The sequence below is a fragment of the Dreissena polymorpha genome, chromosome 11 (genome assembly GCF_020536995.1).
Source record: "Dreissena polymorpha isolate Duluth1 chromosome 11, UMN_Dpol_1.0, whole genome shotgun sequence".
NCBI lineage: Eukaryota > Metazoa > Mollusca > Bivalvia > Myida > Dreissenidae > Dreissena > Dreissena polymorpha.
Genome location: NC_068365.1, coordinates 32,590,737 through 32,615,230, shown reverse-complemented (window position 1 = coordinate 32,615,230; position 24,494 = coordinate 32,590,737). Strand labels below are relative to the sequence as shown.

Below are 24,494 nucleotides of genomic sequence, written 5' to 3'. Positions count from 1 at the left end.
GATATAAATGCTTACCAAAACACTGATAACGTCCAGTTGGATTTTAATTTGTTGAGTAATCTTGAATAGTACGGTAAATATTTTAATGTGAGAAACCATTCCTGTTTTATCTTTGCTTAATGTACATAGAGAATAAAAATTGTTTGTATTCATTAAAATATTGGTTGATTTACCAATTGCGCGCTTAATTATACAAATGACTTGCAATTTCTTATCGGTACTTAATCTTCTAATTCAAAAAAACAACATATGATTTTACATGTGCATAGATCGAATAGGATTTCGTTTCATTGCCTTAACTTGCGTTTTTAAATAAACTTTAACCAAAACAAAAACACACAAAAAACAACAACAACTAAATGTGTTAAAAGAAAGAACAGCCGAAAATAATGAGTTTGATATCTACGTACACCGCTTATATGAAAAATAACAAACACAACAGCTGCTGTATAATATATTCAAAATAAAAGAAATGAACAAAAGCTTACTTTTCGATACAATATAAACATGCTTACGTATATACAACTAGAATAACACGACTCTTTAAAAAGAAATATTTTTATGTTGGTCAATATAGCAAGTTGTAGTCGTAGACAACATGTCAAATATCAAATTCGCAACAATATCTTAACTTTAGAAATCAATGTAAAGCAAAAAACTACTAAATGCGTTAAAGTTAAGAAAACGAAGTAACACATTTAAATAACAGCTAATGCATGTACACATGAATATATAACATAAGTTACAATTGTCCAACCGAAAGAAAACGATGAATTGTACATGCGAATTTATAATGAATCAACAAATAAGCACTTTGTTCAAAGGCGTCCATGATCCGTTGTGAGATAAGGCCGATCGATCTAGGTTACTTGAGGAATTTCGCGTCTGAAACAGAAAAAAAGAACCTGGGACTAGTATGCACATCTATATTATGTGTGTATAAATGTAGTTTGTGCTACAATCTATACTAGATCTAACGTCTGTTTGTTATGATGGGGAAATGTTAAGGATATATTGTAGTTAATGTAGCGATGGAGTTAATGTTGTGGAGTCCGATTGCTTTATCTATCATGGTCGTTTAATTGACCGCTTTGTTATGATTGCGGTGGTAGTGTTCTAATGGCGTAAGGTAGTGCTGGCGTTATGGTACTTAAGATGTCGTGGTATTATTGCTGGTTGTGGTGTTTATGGTCGTGATGATGGAGGTAGGGGTGTTGCGTAGGTAGTGAACATGGTGTTATTATGCCGATATGGTAGTGACGGTGGTTCATTAAATACCAGTTGTTTGTAACTGCCTTCTGATGACATAGTAACTGCCTTAGGAGGACTTTGTAAATGCCGAGGCACAGGCGGAGTTATTCCAGAGTTAGATATGCTGGTGGTTTTGATACTGATTATTCCACAGGCTACTCAGAGATGACACTTTCCGCTTGTTTAGAAATGTTCGTTTAAAAGAATCCTCCACTATACGGATATCCAGTGAAGGCGGAAAGTGTCGTCCGTGATTAGCTTGTGCGCACTGTACAGGCTTATCCAGCATGAATCTCGAATCATATGATTTTATCCCAGTTTTCATAGAACGCGGCTCATATAATTCTTACCCGCGTATGGGCACCACTTGCACATTTTGGGACACTCAACTGGTACGTTGGTCCAAACCTCGCATTTTCCTGAGTAAAAACCCGGGCAGTGGGTACTATCAACGGCACCATCGCATTTCACTGCAAGATAGTCATAACAATTCATCTTATGCTTCACATTTTGGGTCCGTATTTACCAACCGCTTCTTAGAATTAAGAATAAATAATAGTCTTAGACTCAATAAAAATGCCTTAGGGTGTGCACACAAAAAGGCTCGAAATGGTGCTTAAATAATAAAGATAGTGTTATTTACGCTATTTATACCATTTAAACTGTTCACTGCAACACTTTTCTGGACTTTCAAGTCGTTTGAGTATTTTAAAGTTTAAAAAATATAATTAAATTTTAAAATTCATTCTTAGAATCAGTTATTGAATACGGGCACTGGTTCTTTTAAATGAACATTGCATTGATTTAAACAATCACCCAAGGTAGTTTCAATAAAAGGTCCCTCAATATTTGGACATTGGGTACAACAACTGGTGGGAATGCACTTTAGAGATTCATAGCAATCATACAGTTGGTATCAATTACCAGGGGCGTAGCAGCTATAATGCACAGCTGGCCCGGGCCTACATTTTTTTTCGAAACATGAACAAATAAAAATGCTTCAACTTCGAAAAACGCATTAAAATGTTGACCCTGATAGGGGGGGGGATTTGATGTGTTAGAAATCTGCATTTCATATTGACATAATCCTCAGACAATTCCGAATGTGTTTATGACCGCGGAAATTTAAAATGGAGCACTTGCCCCGTAACCCGATCCATTGACTGAATCCGAGTCGGTTCGGTACCTTGATGCCGAACAAAGCAAAATTTGGTTCTCTGACATTGAGAAAAAACAGTAAAATATCAAAGAAATTCAGTCTAAAGTCTTATATTTCTTATCTAATTATTTGTCTTGGTATGCTTTAAATCTCGCCACAGGCGTTAAAGAAGTAAATTATTTCAGGCGGTGGACACCTGCCCCCCCCCCGTTTGTATGTATCATATCCGGACCTACAGCTCAAAAAATGCTAGCTACGCCCCTGATATCGTGTGTCAATCAGGAGAGACAGGAGAGGTACTTTACACACTTAATTTTCAACTCAAGCAACAGAAAAACAAAACTTATGACAAATGTAAGCTTAACGAACATAAATGAGATGAATTGTAAGTAATACGAATTAAATTTATGAGATCAAGTCACACATTTAGCAATTAATATAACACTGGTGGATATAAACAAATATCTACAAATAAGTAATAAAAATAACATTTTCCCTTCGTATGTATACTCGAAACTCACGTGCACAATTCGGTTGCATATGAAATGATTTTCGGCAGTTACATTTGCATTCCTTCAAGTCCAGGACCCCTCCGTTTAGACACACCAACCCGCCACAACCTAGAAAAAAATAATATTAGAAGTACATGTTCACGGCCGTTTATCACGGACGCCACCTCTTTGTTGAGATACATTTATAAATGAGCCAATGCTACTTTCAAGGTTGCGCTCAGGCCCGGTTGTTTTGAAATTTAACGGATAATTGTACAGGGTGATTAGGTTTTGTGTGTTTTTTTTAGCATATTTCGCATTATTTTAAAAAATTGGCCAATGCAGTGCTATTTCAGATATAAAAATAGAAAAGCCACTCTAATGATACATACTATTTGAACAATAATAAAACATAATACGCATTTCCTTGATATATGCACACAAATCATCGATTAAATACATTGCGAAATAATCATTTAAAATGCCATTAACTCAATTAGCATAATAATATTCGATACTTTTTTAAACTTCATTATTTGCAAGTGTATTTTCTACAGTTGAGATCTGTACTGAATGATGACAATTAAAGACATTCTACACGAGCTCGTCAAATCAGGGTTTAATGAATGTGCGTTAAGTGTCGACCTAGAATTTCCTGTGCAATACGCAATGGCTGGTCAAGGACGACACTTTCCGCCTAAATTGAATTTTCGAGATAATACTTCCTGAAACTAAAAAAAAAAACAATAAGTGGAAGGTGTAGTCATATTTAACCTGTGCGGACTACACATCACTTTAAAGACATGCGTTAAACACCGTTTTCATCCAGCGCTTCTCATATAAACTATACAAGTAAATGTTAACTAATTAAACGTATGAATAACCTAGATGGGCACTATTTATATTGAACTTCTTCTTAAAGGCAATTAGCTGACTAGCACTTGGTTAAAAACGGCAGGAAAAATCGTAAGCAAACCGATGAGCCTTAACACCGCCAGGAATTCAAAATATTGTTCAATTAACATTGTGTCTAAAACTGTAATTTTATGACTTGGCAAATATCACAGCTTCGACCCGTTATTCTTTTTCTTATCCATCATCGATAGATTAAAGAAAATATGTCAATGCACGTGCGTAAAGTGTCGTCCCAGATTAGCCTGTGCAAGCCTCACAGGCGAATCAGGGACGACACTTCTGCCGTTACTGGATTTTTGTTAAGAAAAATCTGCCTTTTAACGAAGTGCCGTCCAGTGCAGTCCGCACCGACTAATCTTGGACGACACGTCAATGCATTAAAACCCTTTTTCACAGAGCGAGGCTGAAATGTTATGTTTTTTTTATTAAATTTGATGAGCTCGTAGATTGTGTCTGTATTATATTCTTCTGTCAACAAATTATAAGATTGTTGTTATGTATAAGATTGTTGTTAAACTTATTATGAGGAAGATAAAACTGTTGTTATTTGTTTTTGATGACTATTAGCTTACATGCCAACGATTGTACTAGTTGAAATGACCAAATCTTAAATTGCATTGTATTTCGAAGCAACTTCAGTAACGTTGTTTTAGTCAGTAATAAACACATTTTTACCACACAGTCGATTTGTACAGCTTTTGGGACACATAGCACATGTTGTGCCGTTTGCATATGGCTGTTCTCCCATATAATTACCCCTGTAAGATACAAGAAACGTTCTGGGAAACTGGTCTTGATGCATGTGCGTTAAGTGTCTTCCCGGATTAGCCTGTGCAGTCCGAGAAAGCTAATCAGGGACGAAACTTTCCGGTTTTATAGATTTTTTTGTTTTAAGAAGGTTTCTTTTAAACGAACTGCCAGTGTAGCGGAAAGTGTCGTCCCTGACTTTCCTGTGTGTACTGCTGGGGTGACTCTAAACGGACATGGTATAAGCCCAGTTTTCCCAGATTGCGGTACATATAATAAAAGTGAACATTCATCATGTAACGTCTCAAACAATGTGTAATCTCTGGTGTAACGAGTGACAACTAGTGTAACGGGTTACCACTAGCTTATGACGTAACCACTTATACAAGTTTAACGATTAATGTAGAACTATCAAAATCTACCATAACGAGTAACCCCTCGGTACAACTTGCACCCACTGGGTTTAACTTGCAACCACTGATATGAGGAACAAAATGTTAATGGGTGTAAATTTATAGTCTAAATGAAATACCTCTTCATTGCTCCGTTTGAGACGACCTAAAAAAAACTTATTGAAAACAAAATGATAAAACAGTACCAAACTTACGCTGGGCCATAGTTGCACACATAATAAGGCCGACCATTACAGACGGCATATCCACAGCCAACTTTTGATGTTTGCGCCCACACCATCTGGAAACAAGATACCGGTAATTGTAGTATATCTAGGCGAACTGTCTGTATTTTTATAACTTAAGTGGCACTTATTTGATAATCGGATTGTTTATAAACAAAAATGTATAGCAAGCACATTAATTAAGCATATTAGGGTAATGGATTAGCCAATGGGAAAATCGAGCAGTTGGGATATCAACAAAGGATTGAGTTTGTAAATCATCGACACATATTTCATTGTTAAGTAATTGAACATTTTTTGATGACCCAATTCGACTTGTGTTAATCCTAACACAAACCGAACGGAGGCAGATCAAAAGAAGTTTTTCAAAAAGTATTAATTCAACTGCAAAGCAATAGAAGTTCTTACAAATTTAAACGCTGTATGTTTTTGTACATATGAGGGGAAAAAGCAAAGTGACGTCGCTGTATACTGCGCCGAGTATCCATGGACGACTTACATCCCAATGTTTTGGAGGTTAATGTAAAAATCGAAAGACAATGCACAGCAAACTAAAACCCCGCCCTTTAACCTTTTCCCTTAACCAAACGATCATTACCTGAGTATAGTGCCCCACAACTTTGTTTTTATTGTCGGTACCGTAGGTGAAGTCTTTCTTCTCCTTTGCCCATCCTTCGATTGCACCTGTCCAGCTGGAGTAGCCATATGCTAAGTTCTGACCCACTGAAAAGCGCCCTGAAGCAGGCAATAAATAATTGAATAAAACGGACGATAACTGGTCGTGGTAGCAGACGAGAAAAAAACCTCGTTCTGTGAAAACTGTGCGTAATGCATGCGCTAAATTTCATTTCATCGTTCCTCGAAAAGTTGAAACTCTGTTGATCTGGTCTTCTTTCTACCATTGAGTAATTAAATGATAATCAAATTGAATGCGCTTTAATTCACTTTTATTAATGTTTAATTTGAGTTTCAATGCTATCAGGTTACATTTTATTTACATTTATATGTATTATGCATATTGCTGGGCCAAGTGTGAGGCTGTGCGCTCTAAAACCGGGTTAAACCCCCAATGCTTTGCATTGACCGTTCCAAGGAGGTGACTCCAGCTTTATTCGTCTATTTGCGTATGTTGTTTCGTATTGTGCTGTTTCGTATTGTTTTGGCAATTGGTTACTGGCCTTCAATAAAGGACCAACAAATTGTAAATCAGGAGAAGGCAATACTGCTCCAGCAGCTGGAGTTTACTTCCGTTATACTGAAATTGTCACCCAAGATTACCTTTGTCCGCACAGGTTAAACAGTTACAGCACTGTCCGCCTTAACTGGATTTTCGCTAGGAAGATACTTTCGTTAAAAAAAATACAATAAAAGCGGAAATTGCCGCCCTGACTGCAGGGGCTGATTTGGAATGACACTTAACGCATATGCATTATGCCCAGAATACAGATAGCGAGGCTCAAATGATCTGAGTGTAGCTCTTAATAGTCTTTATTCCGATATTATGCGTATGTATCTAGATCGTATCACAGAATATGACTGTAAAGAAATCGAGACTTCTGCTGCATGAATATGAGAGAAACCCCATTTTGCAGAGGGTCCTGTATGTATGGCAAGTAACCAATGGCAACACAATATTAGCAAAAACAGCAAAAACACACGGCAAAAACTGACTTGGCATAGTCTATGGGGTTTTGCGCCATTAAAAAAGTGACACATAAGCCACGTGTCACCCGCAGAAAAGCGACGAACAGCAAATGAGAAATGGATGTAATAAGATTGAGCATATATTTAGTAAACACAACTGTATTCTAGGGATGTTGAATGTTACCAATAATTGACCAGCGGCCTTCGTGGGAGTTTAAATTGTAGAACGCAATATGAAACGAATTGTATAAGAATGTCTAACCCAACACAATTGCTATTAAGTTTATGAAAGGATAAAAATATCGGTGATACAAGGATACTGCTGAAGTACACGATGATTTGATGCGCGAGTAATGGCTTACGTACCAAAATCGCACCTCTTGTATGAGGGCTTTTCATGAGCGTTACTACAATTGTCAGCCCATCTCTGGGCAATATTTGCTAAAGACACGTCCCAAGTCTGAAATGAAAGAAAAAATACAATGTGAGCAAGAAATAACTTTTTAATTAGAATTATTTAGAAGATTATACAATTAACAGATAAGTGGATGATATGCGTTGATTATTTGCTGCATATGAAAATGTATTACATTCCTGCGAGATTTTTGTAAATGCTGATTTTAACAAATTGACACTAGATAGAATTTCGGATAGTTTATACAGAGCTGATGAAAGTAACAAACAGCTAATTGCAATATGGCAGCGCTAATAACAATTGCACAACGCTAATGAAAACACCCAAACGTTTCGTGTTATTCTTAATTGGTTGGTACACACCATCAACTGCATGTTGGAGGCCGTGGGCGTGACGCCACGCCGGGCCGTGTTGTGGGCGTCCAGAATCAACTGCTGAACGCCAGGCACTACACCTGGACAAACACATGTAAATGAGTCTCGTTCTGGGAAATAATGGCTTAATGCATGTGCGTTAAGTGTCATCACAGATTGGCCTGTGCATAGGCCTATTAGGGATACATCTTTCCGCCTAAACTAAAGTTGTGCTAAGAAGAGACTTTCTTTAAATAACCTTATCATACAGGCGGAAAGAATCGTCCTGATTAGCATGTGTGAACTACACAGGCTTTTTTTGAGACGACACTTTGCGCACTTTAACTGCTTTTCACTTAGCGAGGCATGTAACTACATGAATATATATAATCACGTAATCGTGTAGAATTTACCTCAATAACACATCACTTTTCCTTTCCTCATCATCAGCAACAACTAAGCATTGCGTTATTGTATGATATACGAAACTGTTGAAGACGAACTGTTCTGTGATAGCATTGTTTTTCCACCGGTTCATACATGAATCAATAAACTGCATGTGCGCCAGCTTTATTAGTTTGCAGGACATTAAATCATTTGGGAAAATAAAGCCACCTGTATAATAATATATAATATCCCACCGGCAATAGGTGTCTATAATGTACGCATTGCTATGGTTCTTTTAGTGGATTCGATAACATACGTCGTAATCTGTTCCAAATGATGTATAAATATGCAGGCAGATCAAAATTCACCCATGTGTCACTTTTCGATGCAACTACATCCAATACACAATAGAGACGAATGTTCAGACTAGATCGATGGCAAGCTTTCATTTTTCACATGACTCACAATCATGTCCCGACTGATTCGATAGCAACGCACGACTCACAAGAATGTTCAGACCAGATCGATATCAAGTATTTAGGTTTAACATCACTAACAAGAATGATAAGACTTGATCGAACAAAACCATTCAGTTTTCAGATGACTAACAAGAATGTTCAGACTTGACCAATGGCAATCATTCAGTTTTTACATGACACACAAATGTTCAGACTCAGTTGAAAGCAAAGATTCAGTTTTCACATGACTCACAAGAAGGTTCAGACCAGATCGATAGCAAACATTCAGTTTTCACATGGTTCACAAGAATGTTCAGACTAGATCGATAGCAAGCTTACAGTTTTCACATGACTCACAAGAATGATCAAACTAGATCGATAGCAAGTATTCAGTATTCACATGACTCACAAGAATTTCCAGACCAGATCGATAGCAAGAATTCAGATTTCACATGACTCACAAATATTTTCAGACCAGATTGTTAACAAGCATTCAGTGTCCACATGACTCACACGAATGTTCAGACTTGATCGATTGCAAGCATTCAGTTTTCACATGACTCACAAGAATGTTCAGACCAGATCGATAGCAAGTTTTCCGTTTTTATATGACTCACAAGAATGTTCCGATCAGAACGATAGCAAGCATTCAGTTTTCACATGACTCATTCATGGTACTCGAATGCATCTATGTCTAAATTGAAATAAAAACATTAGCCTCGCTCTGGGAAAACTCGTCTTAATGCATAAAGTATTCGTAAAGTTTAGTCCCGATAAACCTGTGAAGTCTCCACAGGTTAATCAAGGACAGCACATTCCGCCTAAAGTGGATTTAAGTTTAAAAGAGAAATCCTTCAAACGAAAAAGTCCATTGAAGCGGAAAGTGTCGTCTTTTTTCTGATTAGCGTTTACGGACTTCTCAGGCAAATCGGAGACTATTTTTTTACCCAAAAGAATTTAACCCAGATTTCCAAGAACGAGGGTCAATTGACAAACAATTACCGCTATTCTTCTTCGGCAGACAGGCCGAGTGTCCAGTAGTTATCTTGGCGTACCTGTCTGCGCAAGAAACCTGTAAAGTTATTTATGTCATTAGTATCCCATAGTTGATAGATAGGGTTAATATTTTTTGTTATTTATTGATTTAAATATTCACAAAAAGTGCGTGTATAGTATTTACAGTCATCAAGAATTAAAAAGGCTGAGATGGCAGCCATAGAGATGGGTGGTCATATTTGTAGGTTGATGATAGCGGAAGGTTTGATCTTCTACTGAAAGGGTATTATGAGGCTTATAGACCAGGGTTTATCAAGAGCCATATAATAATAATTAATTAAGTTAAGTGAGACATCAGTTATCCGATTTTTTACTCATCCTCACGCTGAGATAATTTGAGTTACTATGTTCTATTTCTAACCCACATGCATCATTTTCTTATGCTATACCTATATTTGACAGGACAATATTCATTGGGAACTGTGCTTTCACATATTTAACCTACGACCGATAAGCAACATAAACGGTTAGATCAAGAGACTGCCATATCCACCACCACGATTCGTTTGACCATACAGGGGTGAACTTCGCTTGAGTCATCGTGATTAACTCGTGCCCTCTGAACATCGTCTCAATGATACAAACTTTTCATGAAAGTCCTTCACTGGTTAAAGGAGTTAGCAACACTTTATATGAATTACACGAAGGCTAAACTTTTGATCCTCAAGTACAACCTTAAACTTGACTCAGCCTGACTCATTCTTGCTGCATATATTGTCAATGACGTAAACATTTATACCACATTTCATGACAATCGTCTAAAGGGTATATGAGGTATTGAGCAGACTTGACAATGGAGGCTCAATCTTTGAATGTAAAGTATGCCATCGACATTGACTTTGGTATTACAGACTAATGCCCTCTGAATATCGTTTTATTTCATAAACGTTTTACCGAAGTGTTTAAAAAATCGTTTCATGTGTCGAGAAGATTTGGAACGGACAGGAAATATAAGGCTCAAACTTTTACCTTGAAGTTTGTCTTTGACTTCGGGATAGCATGACTTACTCATGCTTAAGCTCATTATCTCTATAAACTGAACTTTTAAACCAGGTGCAATCGAACTCTTCTAAGATATATGAGAAGGTGAACGGACATCAAAATGGAGGCTGAAACCTGGGACCTTAAAATAAACCTTAACCTTGGATCAAACTTGACTGACTCACATACTTCTGCGCGAACTAAATATTGTTGTCAAGTTTCATGAAAATCCTTCAACGATATCGAAACGAACACGGCAATTGAAACCTTAACTTTTACCTGAAAGAGAGGCATTATCCTTGTGTCGGCAGGTCTATATCATTCCTTTAGCACATCAACTACATGGCTCTAAACATTTAAGGAACAATTATTGAAAATCTATCAAAGGGCATAGGAGATATAAAGCAGACGCGAAAAGGTAGGCTCCAACCTTTGACCTTGAGATTGCATCACTGACTCCTACCTTCTGCACATCGTCTATCTAACTTTAACATGTGAGGCCATGTTCATTAACATCCGTCATAGACGATTTTGAGGGGGTAAGAAAACTCAGGCTAAAATCATTGACCTTGAAGAGCGACAGTGACCTTGATTCGGTACAGCTGACTTATGCTTTATAAACTACGTGTTAATTCAACATCATCTGTGGCAAACTTCATGAAATCCCGTCAAAGTGTAAAGGAGATACTGAGCGGACATGAACGTTTTATGAACAGACTAGAGGACTTAAGGACTTAAGGATGGACGAACGAAATGTATTGCTATAATACCCACCTCTTCGGTTGCGAATAAATAGACGCTCGATAAACAAAGTGGCATATATGCATTTTCGTTAAGTTTCATCTAAAATTAGTCTTTATGTTCTGCACAGGCTAATATGGGACGACCTTTTCCATCTTAACTGGATTTGTGCTGATAATATACTCCCTATAAAATACATGACCATGCAAAGTTTCGTCCCTGATTAGCCTGTGCAGACTGCATAAGATAATTTTGGGAAGACACGTTATGCACATTTATTATACCACCAAATTGATATCTTCCTGATATAACGTTCCCTGATATATTTTTTATATCATGGTCAACAGGAAGTTCTTATATTAGTTATGTGTGGATGATGGTCAAATTTCTCGGAATCAACTATAAAGTACTCATTTTTAGTAAAATAAAATCAGATTCAACAAAACAAATAAGTTGATACCAAGATGTAATATATTTTAAAAACAAAATGCAAAAAACCAACAAAAAACATTTTTTTACAAATATTAAGATGATGCGTCATTATTATCACGTCAAACGACAAAAGTCAGATTCTTTCCCGCTTAAGCTGCAGCTTTTAGCGATTCTTTTCATTATTTCTTTAAAATTGAGGACGTAGAGGTATGATAAACAGAAAACAGGTTACTACATGATCTTTTTGTAATATATCGGGCTCGGCACGAATACAATAACGGCTCGGCAAGCCTCGCCGTTATATTATTCTAAGCCTTGCCTGATTTATTACAAAAAGATCAGGCAGTAACATGTTATTCTCAAATAACTAAACAGAAACAAAGTGGAATTAAATACCTGTCTTTTGTGCTTGGAGAGAAGATCATATGTTTCTTCTCCTACAACACGGGCATCGTGCAAATCTGGAATCGGATAAACTACTGTTATTCATTGTACTACCGTTCATAAAAAATAACTTAATGAGCACCGTCCTGGGAGAACTGGACCTAATGCATGTGCGTTAAGTGTCATCACAGATTGGCCTGAGCAGTCTGCAGGGGCTAAACATGGACGACACTTTCCGCATATTATACTGAATGTTTGCTTAAAAGAGACTTCTTTAAAATGAAAAAAAAATCCATAAAAGCGTATAGGGTCGTCAATGATTTGCCTGTGCAGATTAATAATACATTTTCAAAAAAGACTTCTTTGGGGACAATTTAACTGTAACAGTATTGAAATAAAATCCTGTCAAATAAAGTGTATTACTTTGTATTTGAGATTATTGAACATGCAGCTCCTGGTTCGTGACCGATTAGTTTATAAACATTGCACATATTGATGTTAATTCACTAAATTGATCAAGGCGTTTAAATATGTTTACTGAAAGATGGAACAGCTTGTTTTATCCATCGTATACATAGTATGCGAACGGAAATATATTTTAAAATGCTGTTGTATATGCTAAAACAGTATTTTATAAGTCTAAATAAGACGATTATTTTAATTTCAAAGAAAGACAGGAATACAAGCTGTCTTTAAATTAGAATCATTACCCATGCACTCTACAGGAAAAAAGTTCTTACGTTTTGTTCATGGCCTTCGCTTGAATGGGCCTTTTTACGGTTTGGTAAAAAGACAAAATTAAATTTAAAAAATTCATTTTCGCACAGTTTTGATTAAGTTCTGATATTTGTGAGGAAACAGTAATACTGAACATTTACCATCCTCTAAAATATCCATCATATGCAACTTTTAACGATTTAAAAACCTGAAATTATAAAGCGTTGCAACGTGAAACAATTTAATAATTAGGAAAATATTATTATAATCGGAATGTCGCCAGTCGCAGATTGAATAAACATGTTGACACGATAATGAAAGTTTGGCATTTGGATAGGATAAGTTTGAGGCATGGGATCTATTGCAAAAAATACAAGTGGGATAAAGTAAACATGAATGTTATTAGTTGTTCACTTGCGGACAACTAAGGTTAGTGGTATGTGTTGCAAGTCAGTCTGCTCTTAACTACGCTAAGAACTATAACCACCGCATCTGCCTGTTTATATTTCACCACTGGTACACTGCAGACAGTGAGTGTATGTACGTAATCAATAGTGTTTAACAGCTTGTGCGACGACATTGACCAGTGTGTCATTGAAATCAGTACATATTGGCTGCTTTTAGAGAAAACGGGGCTTAATGCATGTCAAATAAGTGGTGTCTCAGAATAGCCTATTCACACGGATTAGCCTGTGCAATGCGCAAAATCTAGGACGACACTTTCTGATTTTATGGTGTTTTTTGTTTAAAGAGAGTATCTGGTACTTGAATGACAATTAATGCACATGCATTAAGCCCTGTTTTCCCAATATGAAGCTGAAATTATCTTTTCTATTAATGGTTTGAAAAAAGATTAAAGTGATAATAACTTCAAAGTAACCTCGCTGACAAGGCAAATAAACACAATCACGTTTAAATCAAATTAACAGCAAATAAGTTCTAAATATTTACCTTGTGGCAATTTTTAGTAAACATCTTAAAGGGACCTTCACAGTTGTCAATAAATGCTTAATATTGATAAATGTAAACATTGGATCTTAAAAGATCCATTACAATCAAAAACAATAATAAAATTAAAGAAACAAAAAAGTTACCCTCAACTGGGCTCGAAACACTGACCTATGGAATAAAAGTATATCGCTTGACCATATTTCACTTCTATTGTCTACATGGGCGAGATTTTGCTTCTTCATGCGCTATATTTTGCTTCTTAGGGGTGAATTTTATTCAATATATTATCATCAATATATAATATTGATATATAAAAGATTAAAATCTGGCTGAACACCTCACACAGATATGAATGGGAGCCAGTTTACATAGTCAGTAAAGAACATGTGTAGTCTTGACGGTGCCCTTACCTCAAAATAACAGAAAGGTTTTTTGTCGGTGTATATATGTAACACTATTTTTTTCATTCGCTCGTTTTTTCTATAAGTCGGATGGTGGAGGTTTCCGAATTTACTATTGACCATGAATTTAATCTCGCGTTTTAAGGGATTAAAAATGAATTGCCGCAAATAAACCTATTTTAAAATGTGTGTCGCAAAAACTACCTGATAGAGTCTCTAAATGTTAAGTCATTACATTAAAAGTGACACAAATGTCTTGTCTAAGCTCTTACTGTTGATTGCGTATTGTGTGCAATATAATGAACTTATAATACTGTGATCGTTTAAATGCTTGAAAGGTTTGAACCAGGAACAGACAACAAAAATTCATCGAACTAAAACGTGTGATGCGCACATTCCCGATACGTTTCAGATGAGTCGTAAACATGAAAACAACTATCAAGCACATATTGATGTAAAAGCGCCATTAGCAAGCATTAAAAGCATGGAAAATTAATGTGATGACTATCATCAAAACCAAATTAAATATTATTCATCCTAGTTCATTGAAGCATTAATAAATTTCTTAACTCTCAATGAATTCAATTGTTCGTTACCTGGCACGTATAGTCCCAAGCTCTTAAAAAAATAAAACCCTACCATCCACATAAAGATTTGTCGCTGTTAGCCGGATGTTATAGAAGCGTCAGACCGTGGATAATTTGAAATTATAATTTTGAAACGATAACTGTGGATTCTTCAAATAGAATGATCAAAGAACTCAGTTTCCTCGAGTAAAACATTATTACATGTACATTTCTCGGGGACAGCTCATGCTTCACTTTAATTTTGTGATACGTGCTAAAATGATAACCACTCCTATCCGAGAAAGTCATGTATTTCATACTCATATTGCTTACATTAATAAATGTAATGCTACAAGCAATATACATTAGAACGTCCAACTTGTTTATATCTAGTGTTATTGTTGATGTTGTTAATGTGGGTAAATGCCCATTAGGCCACTATTAAGTATTGATAAAAATCATACAGCAATTATACAACATAGACTAAAAACTGTTGCATATTTTAATATGTAAATTTTCACCATTTTTTAAAATTAATCGTGTTAAATTAAGAATAATAGTATCAGTATTATTATATTATATATAGCACATAATTGGGAGTAATTTTCTTTCTTGTATTTAGCAAAATATAGTTTTTACCAGATTTGATAAAATAAAATAAAAATCTGATCCTAGTAAGTTAAATATTGCGACTTGCTTTCAAGATGTTATTTTGTGAAAACACATAAAAAATCTATATTTCCTCAAGATATAAAGATAAATATCCAAAACCACATTAAATCGTGGTTAAATAACTAAACGCCAACGCATGAGCAACCATGAATATAAAAATGACACTACATAACTTAATATATGAAAGTAAAATATATAAATTCTCTCGCAACCCTGAGAATAAAACTTAATGGCAATTTATTTTTAAAAAGATAATAATTTACAATTTATAACGAAATGCAGTTGAAATGCACTGGTCCGTGTATATACCGTCTTTTTGTTTTTCGTTGTGCATTCGACAACACGGAACACAAAAATCAACGCATATTAGTAAATATTCCGATTTCCTAACAACCGAAACAGAAAACAAAATATGACAACCAAATCAACTTGTTATATTGTTTTTTGTTGTACAAAACAAAACACAAAACGTATATTCCTATTCATATTTCCTTTCACTTTATATTTAACGAAAATCAATATTTGAAAATTAAAGCAAAGTATTTTGTCCCGTTTACCGTTCTTGGTTTTGTTAAACAATCAATGCGCTTAAGGCATCGAAGTTGTTTACTATAATTGCATAATCTTAAACGCAACTCATTTGGTCAAATTAGGTTATAGTTTTTCTAATTTCAAGCCATTCAAATTTATAAAAAGTGTGTCTCAACGCACCAGTCGAGATGTGTGTGCACTGCATATCATCCTATTCCTGTTATAGAGAAACTTATACAAAATAACAACACCATCATCCCTTTTTAGACGTTCTGAAAGCATAGAAAGTATGATGAAATTGGTATAATGAGAACCAAATATTAAAGAAAATTTGCAATTGCCATCATATTACATGAATATTGTTGGAATATCAAAAACCTATACCACTTAGAAAATAATTTCATGATGGAAATTTCCTGTACAAAACCATTTGTTGTTGACACCATACACACTTTCAAAATGTACAATAAGATAATTGATGAAAATAAATATAAAACATAAATTTGCGAGCAATACGTTTTACGGACGAATAAGGTAGTCATAAAGACAGCCCTTGTGACCCGTATATTGTTGTTGATGCATATCTTGTATCCCTAGCAGTTCACACGGTGTCAACCAGTCTCTAACCTTAAGTCTGACAAGGGTCTGTACTCGGTCACAAAATCGTCAGGGGAAGACTTAATTGACTATCGATAAGCAGAGTTTTGCTTTCAAGATGATACAACAAACACTACCGAAATAGTATATTGTCAAGATAAGAGGAAATTTAAATCGTTTAATTATCTAACAACACATGTTGTCCTGAACGCCTGGATAGGCTACCCTAATTTGCCAGTTTGCTTTATTTGCTATTTGGAATTCAATTTTGTATCGAAAAGCATTGTGCTTAAATGTGCCATTTCATATTCGCAATGAGATTTTTGAAGACCCGCGTCATGCGAAAATGAGTCTTATGCCTTATGCGCCCATCATAGCCCACCTTGCCTGCGCATCTCTCACACTACCACAGTATAATTTGTATCTACTTAAACTAATGTGTGGTTTGCCTATAATAACACAAATATCGTGCGTGAATATGCGACTAACAAGTGAAACAAACACAAAACACAATTGTTTATGTTTTATTTTCAATTTAATTATTTAGAAACGTAAATTTCATACATAAATTCAAAGTCAGCATTTACGCCGATTATCTCTTAAAAAGATATTTCTTGTTATATTTAGTGTTTTCTTATATTAGGTTTTAGCATTTTTGTCATTTTCTATGGTATACCTGTAGTTATTGGTGAACTCATGTTCGGCGTTTTATAAATTGAGAACTATTAATATAAACAATTTTAAATAACCTTATATTATTGCGTTGTTTTCATCCGTGCAATTGAAAATACAGGACTGATCACCGCTATCTGTTGAGCACAAAAGAACTTTTCCCAGACATATCAAACTTTACCCCGCTGAACTAGCAAGCCGCGTGATAGTGTATTGGACTCTCGATATCCCAATATACTTGATGATCAGCAGTAGTTTTATTTTCCCGTATTCATTAATAGCCTCAGATTTTGAATTACCTGTGCTGCGTAAAACTACCACGTGATTAAGACGCAGCAAAATGTGGAATATTTTAATCATTCATAAACATTCTCTTCCGCGATAATTAAAAAAAAAGATCATTGATTGTTTTCTGTTTACGCACCGTTCGAACAAAAAATCCATTTGACACGATATTCACATTATGTGTCCATTTGTGAATGAATATAGGTGAAGAACTGAAACCACTGGCATAAATTATACAACTCTTTGTCGGCGAAGATGCGGAAGTTATCATGTTTATCGTACCTAATTAAACCGGCTTGAAAAACGTGTTATGAACCTTAGTTGTTCGCAAGCGAACAACTAAAAACGAACAACTAAAAACGACAATTCTGGAAATAATTTAACATATAAAGTATGGCAGGGTATTCACAGAGTCGAACTGCCATTTTATCTGTACAAAACGAATATATTCGTTTTTGTTCACCTAAATTATTGTTACTTTATATTATAAACGTCTGTATACATCACACAGCTTACTTCCAAACAAGGCGCCTGAAACGGGCAGTCTCCACTTCTAAACAAGTTTATTATTTTCATTACAAATTACATAGATCACTTACGGGTCCTACGGGTCTGACAACAGACTGCCACAAGTGACACGATGAAGAATGAACTTATAACGTAGACGAACATCTTGGAACTGAAACAAAACGACCAATTAACATTGATTAGAAAAATAAGTGTTGAATTTTTTATGTTGTAGTTTAACTTAAATTTAACATATTAATACATAAATAATCTTTTCTTTATACAAAATAACTGACATTTTCCGGATATTGCAAATAACATAATGCTATGAAATGTAATAATAATAATTATAATAACAATAATAATAATAATGATAACAATAATAATAACTATAATTATTAAAGTAAAAAAATAAATAATAATAATTATTATTATAATTATAATAGTAATACTTATAACAACAACAATAACAACAATAATAATAATAATTATAATTTAAAAAAATTATAATAAATTATTAGTAGTAGTAGTAATAGTAGTAGTAGCAGTAGTATATAGTAGTATTATTATCATTATTATAAATATTTATTAAATGATCTAAATATTGTCTTTATCATTCGATACAGTTTAAAAAATGTAAAATAACGAATGAAAATGAACAGAGCTAACGTACGAAATAATATTACATAACGATGAGCTGTATAATCTCAAGTCGAAAAGAAAATATGATCTGTTTTGTTCTATGAAAATAATTGTGTCAATACTTAAACGTAATTTTTTTACGACATAATCATGTTCTTCAAGATTATATATAGGAAAATATGTCGTGTTTAAGATGATGTTGCAGCTGCTGGTTCTACCTATAATGATGAGAATTATAAGTGTGCTAGATAATTAAGGAATAATTAAATTTATGGTCGTGTTTTTCATGATTACTACAAAAAAGTGTGTGCCTTTTGGTTAGGATGCTAATGGTGAGATATGTTATTATATTGCACGATTGTTTCGTCTATTATATTGTAATGAAATGAGTTTAAAAGCTAATTTTACGTTTATTGTTGATAGGAACACAAACTTGTACCATGTTTTACTTTAAAGTTCGAATATGGGTGCATACATTTTATGTTAAATAGTTGTGATTAAATAATAATACTACTAATGATAATAATTCATTAAATAAATTGCTTATATTACAAGAACATTAACTACAATTTATATTGCTACTACCACCGCTGCGAAGTATGATGTAATTTGTTGAAAATAAGTGTCTACAACGTATCCGAAAGAAGTGAATGTTTGATAATGTCTTTTTTTATTTCTCAGAAGAGAAAGCGTATACTTTTGTTTTAAACAAATCCCGCACATTAACAAAAATCTTCATGTGACGAGACAGTCGGATCAAGCGAGGTTTCAGTTCCAATTACTACATCAGGGAATGTTGATTCTATAATGAGGTCTAGCTCTTTTTTTAAGTGATTAGAAATGTAGGCTGACAATCTTAAGATGTTTGTTTATGTTTTTAGTTTTACGTTGTTGTTGTTGTTGTTTGAGTTTGGGTTTAGGTAAAGATGTGGCAAAGAGTTCACCAGGGCTATCCGGGTAGCCTAGTACCGAGCAATGATTAGGGAGATAGAGGCTGTCACTATGGCTGAAGTAGAACTAGAGATATATGGTAGACCACATATAAGACAGTGCCACGAAATATTGCTACTGTCAATAATGGCGTAAATGGTATCCGACATGTCACCCTTGCAAGGAAGGTGGTACCAGGTTTTGCAGGTGTCACATTCCAGCGCTTTTTTCTTCCATGTGACGCTTGTTTTCTATAGCAACCACATGGTCATCTCGGAGTTCGAGGCCCAGGGTTTAGCTCTACTTGGTTTGAAAGTAAAAATTTAATGATACAATTATAGTTTTTTGTTGTTGGAGATAAGAAGCAGTTTGTTTTTTATGAACGGCTTTTAAGTAGGAAGATCCAGTAGTAGATTCTTACTTATTTTCTTATTTCAGTAGAGTTTTTATCAGGGGATTGTAGTTATGTGAGTCAATGGGAGTTTAATTTTTTTTTTTTTTTTATTTTGTTGGGAGTTTTCAAGAAGTTGAGGAGGAAAAGTGAAGTGAGACGTTTCAGTAAGTTTTTCATTTAATTGGTTCATTTTAGGACAGAGTAGAAAAGATTTAAACGATTGTAGAAGGGATTTCTTTCTTTATGGAAACAATGCTATCAAAGGACGTCATTCTGGTGGTCTTGCTGTTTTTTTCGTTTTTAAAGTGTCTCTCTAATACAGCACCTATAACTACCTACAACTACGTGAATATAGTGTATAATCAAGCTTTGCTTAAAGTAAACAATACAAAATACACTTAGCTTCGGTTTTCCGGTAAGTTCGCAGCAGTTGGATCAAGCTTCGAATTATAAAACTATTAATTTGAGGCAGTTGGATCAAGCTTAGAATTATAAAATTTAAATTTTGACGAGCATCATTTCGGTTCATATAATAAATATGGGAAGATGTCTTGTGAAACATAACTCCATATTACCTTGTTATTACAAATCCATGTGTGGTTCGATGAAGACTGAATAATAAAGTAACAGTTAGAAAAATTACCAATACAACTCTCAAGTATGTAACGACTTCTCTTCTGATGTTTATAGTAATATCTGTGTTTGGTACTGTTTTTGTTTGTTTTGATTTAGTATTGCGCTAAGATTCTAGATTGCAATAATTGTAAAATATATATTTGCATGCACCCATTGTTAATCGAGTTGAGAATCTCCAATTAGTGGAGAAGAAATAGAATCAATCATGATATGTACTTTCAATGTCAATTTTTTTATTCTTTATCTTCAAGTTGTATGTTTACTTTAGAAACTGACCATACATTATGTTTCTCATCATCATGCTCGCATTATCAATTTAGAACTCGGTCCTGAGTATTCAACTTTGTTTGTAAACTGAGCACGCGTTTACTTTCGAAAATAAAAAAAGGTTAAATGACGGTATAAATACCATATCGGGTAATTATTAACACAGATAATTTACTTTCTCGGAACGAAAACTCAAAACGACAATGCTTCTGGTTTATGTAGTTTAAGTGTCACTAAATAAGCGTAGATATATTTAGTATTCCCTATAAGCATAATGTCATCGACAGTGAATTAAAATGCAAATTAAATTCCATTTAAAATGTATAAGTTAACTTCGACAATAATAAAAATAAAGCCAAGTGCAGTTACAAATAAGCCCAAAAAACATTTTATAGAAAAATGAAAGATATCAATGACAAACATGAGAACATGCGAACATCATTATCCAGACATGTTTTCAATAATTGGTGCCTGATACATTTCATTTGATCAGGGAATGGGACCAGCCGACAATTGTTTTCTTGCATTACAACAACGCACGAGGCACTTTTTTTTAAAGAAAGCATACAGTGTGTCTTATTGGTTGCTTAACTTTTATTTTTATCATGAATTATAGCCCAGAACGAAGAGTCTTGTTAAGCGCAAGACACATCTGGTCTCAACATAGTTTTCATTTCTGCAAAGATATTATATCTTTATAAGTTTGTTTTTTTTTTAAATGAACAGACCCCCCCCCCCCCCCCCCTGGAAATATATTCAACCTCCGGTGAGGAACCCAGTTAACAAATTACACTTTTACAGAAAGTAGTATACCTCTGGAAATAAAACACCGTTGAATAATGTTTGAACAAAGAAAGGAAGACGTTTAAAACATCACCAAAACAATCGAATAAAAAAAATACTCACAGTCGTTTAAAGCGAGATTATACGATTTTTATATGTGTTGAATTGTAATATATAATAAGTTTTTTACACATTTTATATAAATTAATAAATATTTGACAAGATCGTATATACCCGCTTTAAGGTGATTCGCGCGTGCATTTGTGTGACTGCGCTGGTGTGTGACATTGTTTTATTTTTGTCTGCCTGATCGATGAAGAATAACGTGTTGACACATTTACAATCCATATTTTATGTTGATTTTTCTATGGCTTTTATTAACTTTCAGCCAAACAATAAATAAATTTATTCTATATCCAATAAATTCATCCAATGGGCATTCTTCATAAGTACCACGTGACCGTCCAATATATTCCGGTATTGGATCCAAAAAGTCTGTATTTTTTCCATATTGGACAGTTGAGTACAAGTGCACTAAGCAATTGTTTTATAACGATAAAAGCCGTTACCGAGAAAAAGTATCCGAATGTACAATATTCGATTCACACAGGCGATATTTAGATTGTATTTCTTAAAGAAATAAATTAGATAAATGTTAGAAATTAAAAACAAATGCAACAGCAAGTGATATTGTTATTGTTTGAAATTGAAAAACAAATGCAACAGCAAAACAAAAACTCTATTTTATTAACCTCAATGACAGCTTTAATCCAATGCTTATAGAAACACAGTTCAATGATATGCCCTTCCATTTTCTGTTCTTCCATCCCTTTATCGAAATGTATTTAAATCCACACTTTCTTTGAAAGCGTTTGTATCCCATGCTAACCATTCTGACCCAAAACACGATTTACGAATTCGTAATCCTGTCGGAGCGAGTTGTTTTATTCCTATCGAAGTTAACAATTATGCATTACAAACACACAATCCGAAATACGTTTTGGATTCGTTCGATGATTTAAAAAAATATTATGATTAATTTACTGTTAAACACAAACACGTCCATAGTGATTAGTGTTGTCCCTAAAATGCAGAAAGTCTTGCTTATACTAGTATGTTTCGTCAGAGAAATGACGTCACACGAGATACGTCATAAATTGCGTAATCAGGTGAATGAAAATAAAAATACAGAAAGCTGGTTTGGTAATATATTTTAAAGAAGAAACAAAAGAGCGTAAGAAAGGGATATAGAATAAAAAGATTATTAGACGTTTAAACTGTACAATACGTGATATATTTGGACTCGCACACAGTTTGAAGTCATATTGGACTCGCCTAACGGCTCGTCCAATATGACTTAAACTGTGTGCTCGTCCAAATATATCCCCGTATTGTACAGCGAAACGTCTAATAACCTATAAATAGAACTCACTTTAGGACCATGCTTAATAAAAAATATATTTTTCTGAGCGCTGCTTTATTGCCGCTTTTCAAATTAAAAATAAAAGCTATTAATTTTATGAGGAAAAAGTGTTCATACTTATTTTCATTGTATAGTGTATGATAATATTTATATGTTGTAGTTTTTTACGGATGTGGATAAAAAAATGCTTTTCGTCTTCCATACCTTAACAATTGAATACCATACAAGTGTTCTAGTTGGCCTTTTTAAATAAAAGAAAATCCTTTTCAAAATATACTTCAATACCAAACATAGGTCACATTTTGGGACCAACAATACACATGTTTACGCTCGTTAAAAACGTTTACATATGTAATATAAGTGTTATCATTAATTGCATGATTTTGGATTAATTTTGAATTTACTCTTTTTCCTATATTTATAATAATAAAAATAAAAATAAAAAATAATGATAATAATGATAAAATTAATAATAATGATAATAATAATAATAATAATAATCATAATAATAATAATAATAATAATAATAATAATAATAATAATAATAATAATGATAATAATGATTATAATAATCATTATAATAATAATAATATATTATAAAATAAATTATGTTCTCACCTGTGATTTGTGAATCCCTCGGAAGCTTTAATTTGCTTAGCCAAATTAATATATCTTGTTTTATACTTTTCCTGTGCTTCTATCGACCTACCTAAACGTTTCTTCTTGACTGTCGTTTTCAAGGTATAAAACAAACCATATAGTGGTTTTACATCATTTATTTCATTACTTTCATGTATTAACTACAGTCTAATCTGATTTATACCTCACATCGCGAGCAACTACGCATGACAACATTGAGAAGTGTGTGTTTGTAGACTTTAGCACGCGGTAATCATCATCATGAATATCGCACAGTTTTTAATAGAGGCAAGTAAGGGTCAATTTGCAACATTCAGCTATATTTTAGTTATAATTTTATTTTTCATGTTTAAGAACCATTACAAACTAAGCGTTCATTAAACTGAGTTTGGTTAAGGCAAGATAACATATTATGCGCACTTTATTTCAATATGTCGATAAAAGTGGACTAGGTTAGTGTTGAACACAGTCAACTTATTTATCGGGGCTTAAAAACACGTAAAACATGTAAATAATAAAATCCTTTGACTACTACTTACTAGTCTCCTGTGCTAAAGGGGGGTACTTGGGAAGTTAGGCCTCTGAAAATATGATTTTGGGACTGTATTTCATGTCCGCTCTGTAACCTATACATACCGGAGAGTATTTTCTGATAGCTTTGAAGTATTATTCTCTACGATTAAACAATGTATCGCGAATACTTCGTCCGTCAAATAACAGGGTCCTAATTAAAGGTCAAAGTTCATGTATTTTAGTTTCCTCTTTGTAACTAAAATGGTTTTAATACAGCCTCGAATATCTTTTAACAGTATATAAATATTACATGTCTG

The 24,494-nt window shown here is 34.1% G+C and overlaps 1 protein-coding gene across 1 annotated transcript; it reads right to left on the bottom strand.

Moving 5' to 3' along the window:
• Positions 1-542: 542 nt before the first annotated feature.
• On the bottom strand, positions 543-23,709 carry LOC127851008 (cysteine-rich venom protein latisemin-like). The gene is made up of 12 exons (XM_052384428.1): positions 23,644-23,709; positions 18,043-18,122; positions 12,064-12,128; positions 9,460-9,529; positions 7,622-7,713; positions 7,211-7,304; positions 5,799-5,935; positions 5,171-5,256; positions 4,492-4,574; positions 2,932-3,030; positions 1,602-1,721; positions 543-885 (listed from the first exon to the last, which is right to left on the bottom strand). The coding sequence occupies exons 2-12, from the start codon at positions 18,113-18,115 to the stop codon at positions 866-868; spliced, it is 939 nt and encodes a 312-aa protein (XP_052240388.1). The 5' UTR covers positions 18,116-18,122; positions 23,644-23,709; the 3' UTR covers positions 543-865.
• Positions 23,710-24,494: the final 785 nt, after the last annotated feature.

Excerpts from the sequence above, each read along its gene's own strand:
- LOC127851008 (XM_052384428.1), bottom strand. The coding sequence starts at position 18,115 with ATGTTCGTCTACGTTATAAGTTCATTCTTCATCGTGTCACTTGTGGCA. Across the intron at positions 12,129-18,042 it reads TTGTCAGACCCGTAGGACCC|ATTTGCACGATGCCCGTGTT; the intron begins GTAAGTGATCTA and ends ATCCGATTCCAG. Across the intron at positions 5,257-5,798 it reads TTGTGGGGCACTATACTCAG|ATGGTGTGGGCGCAAACATC; the intron begins GTAATGATCGTT and ends TCTTGTTTCCAG.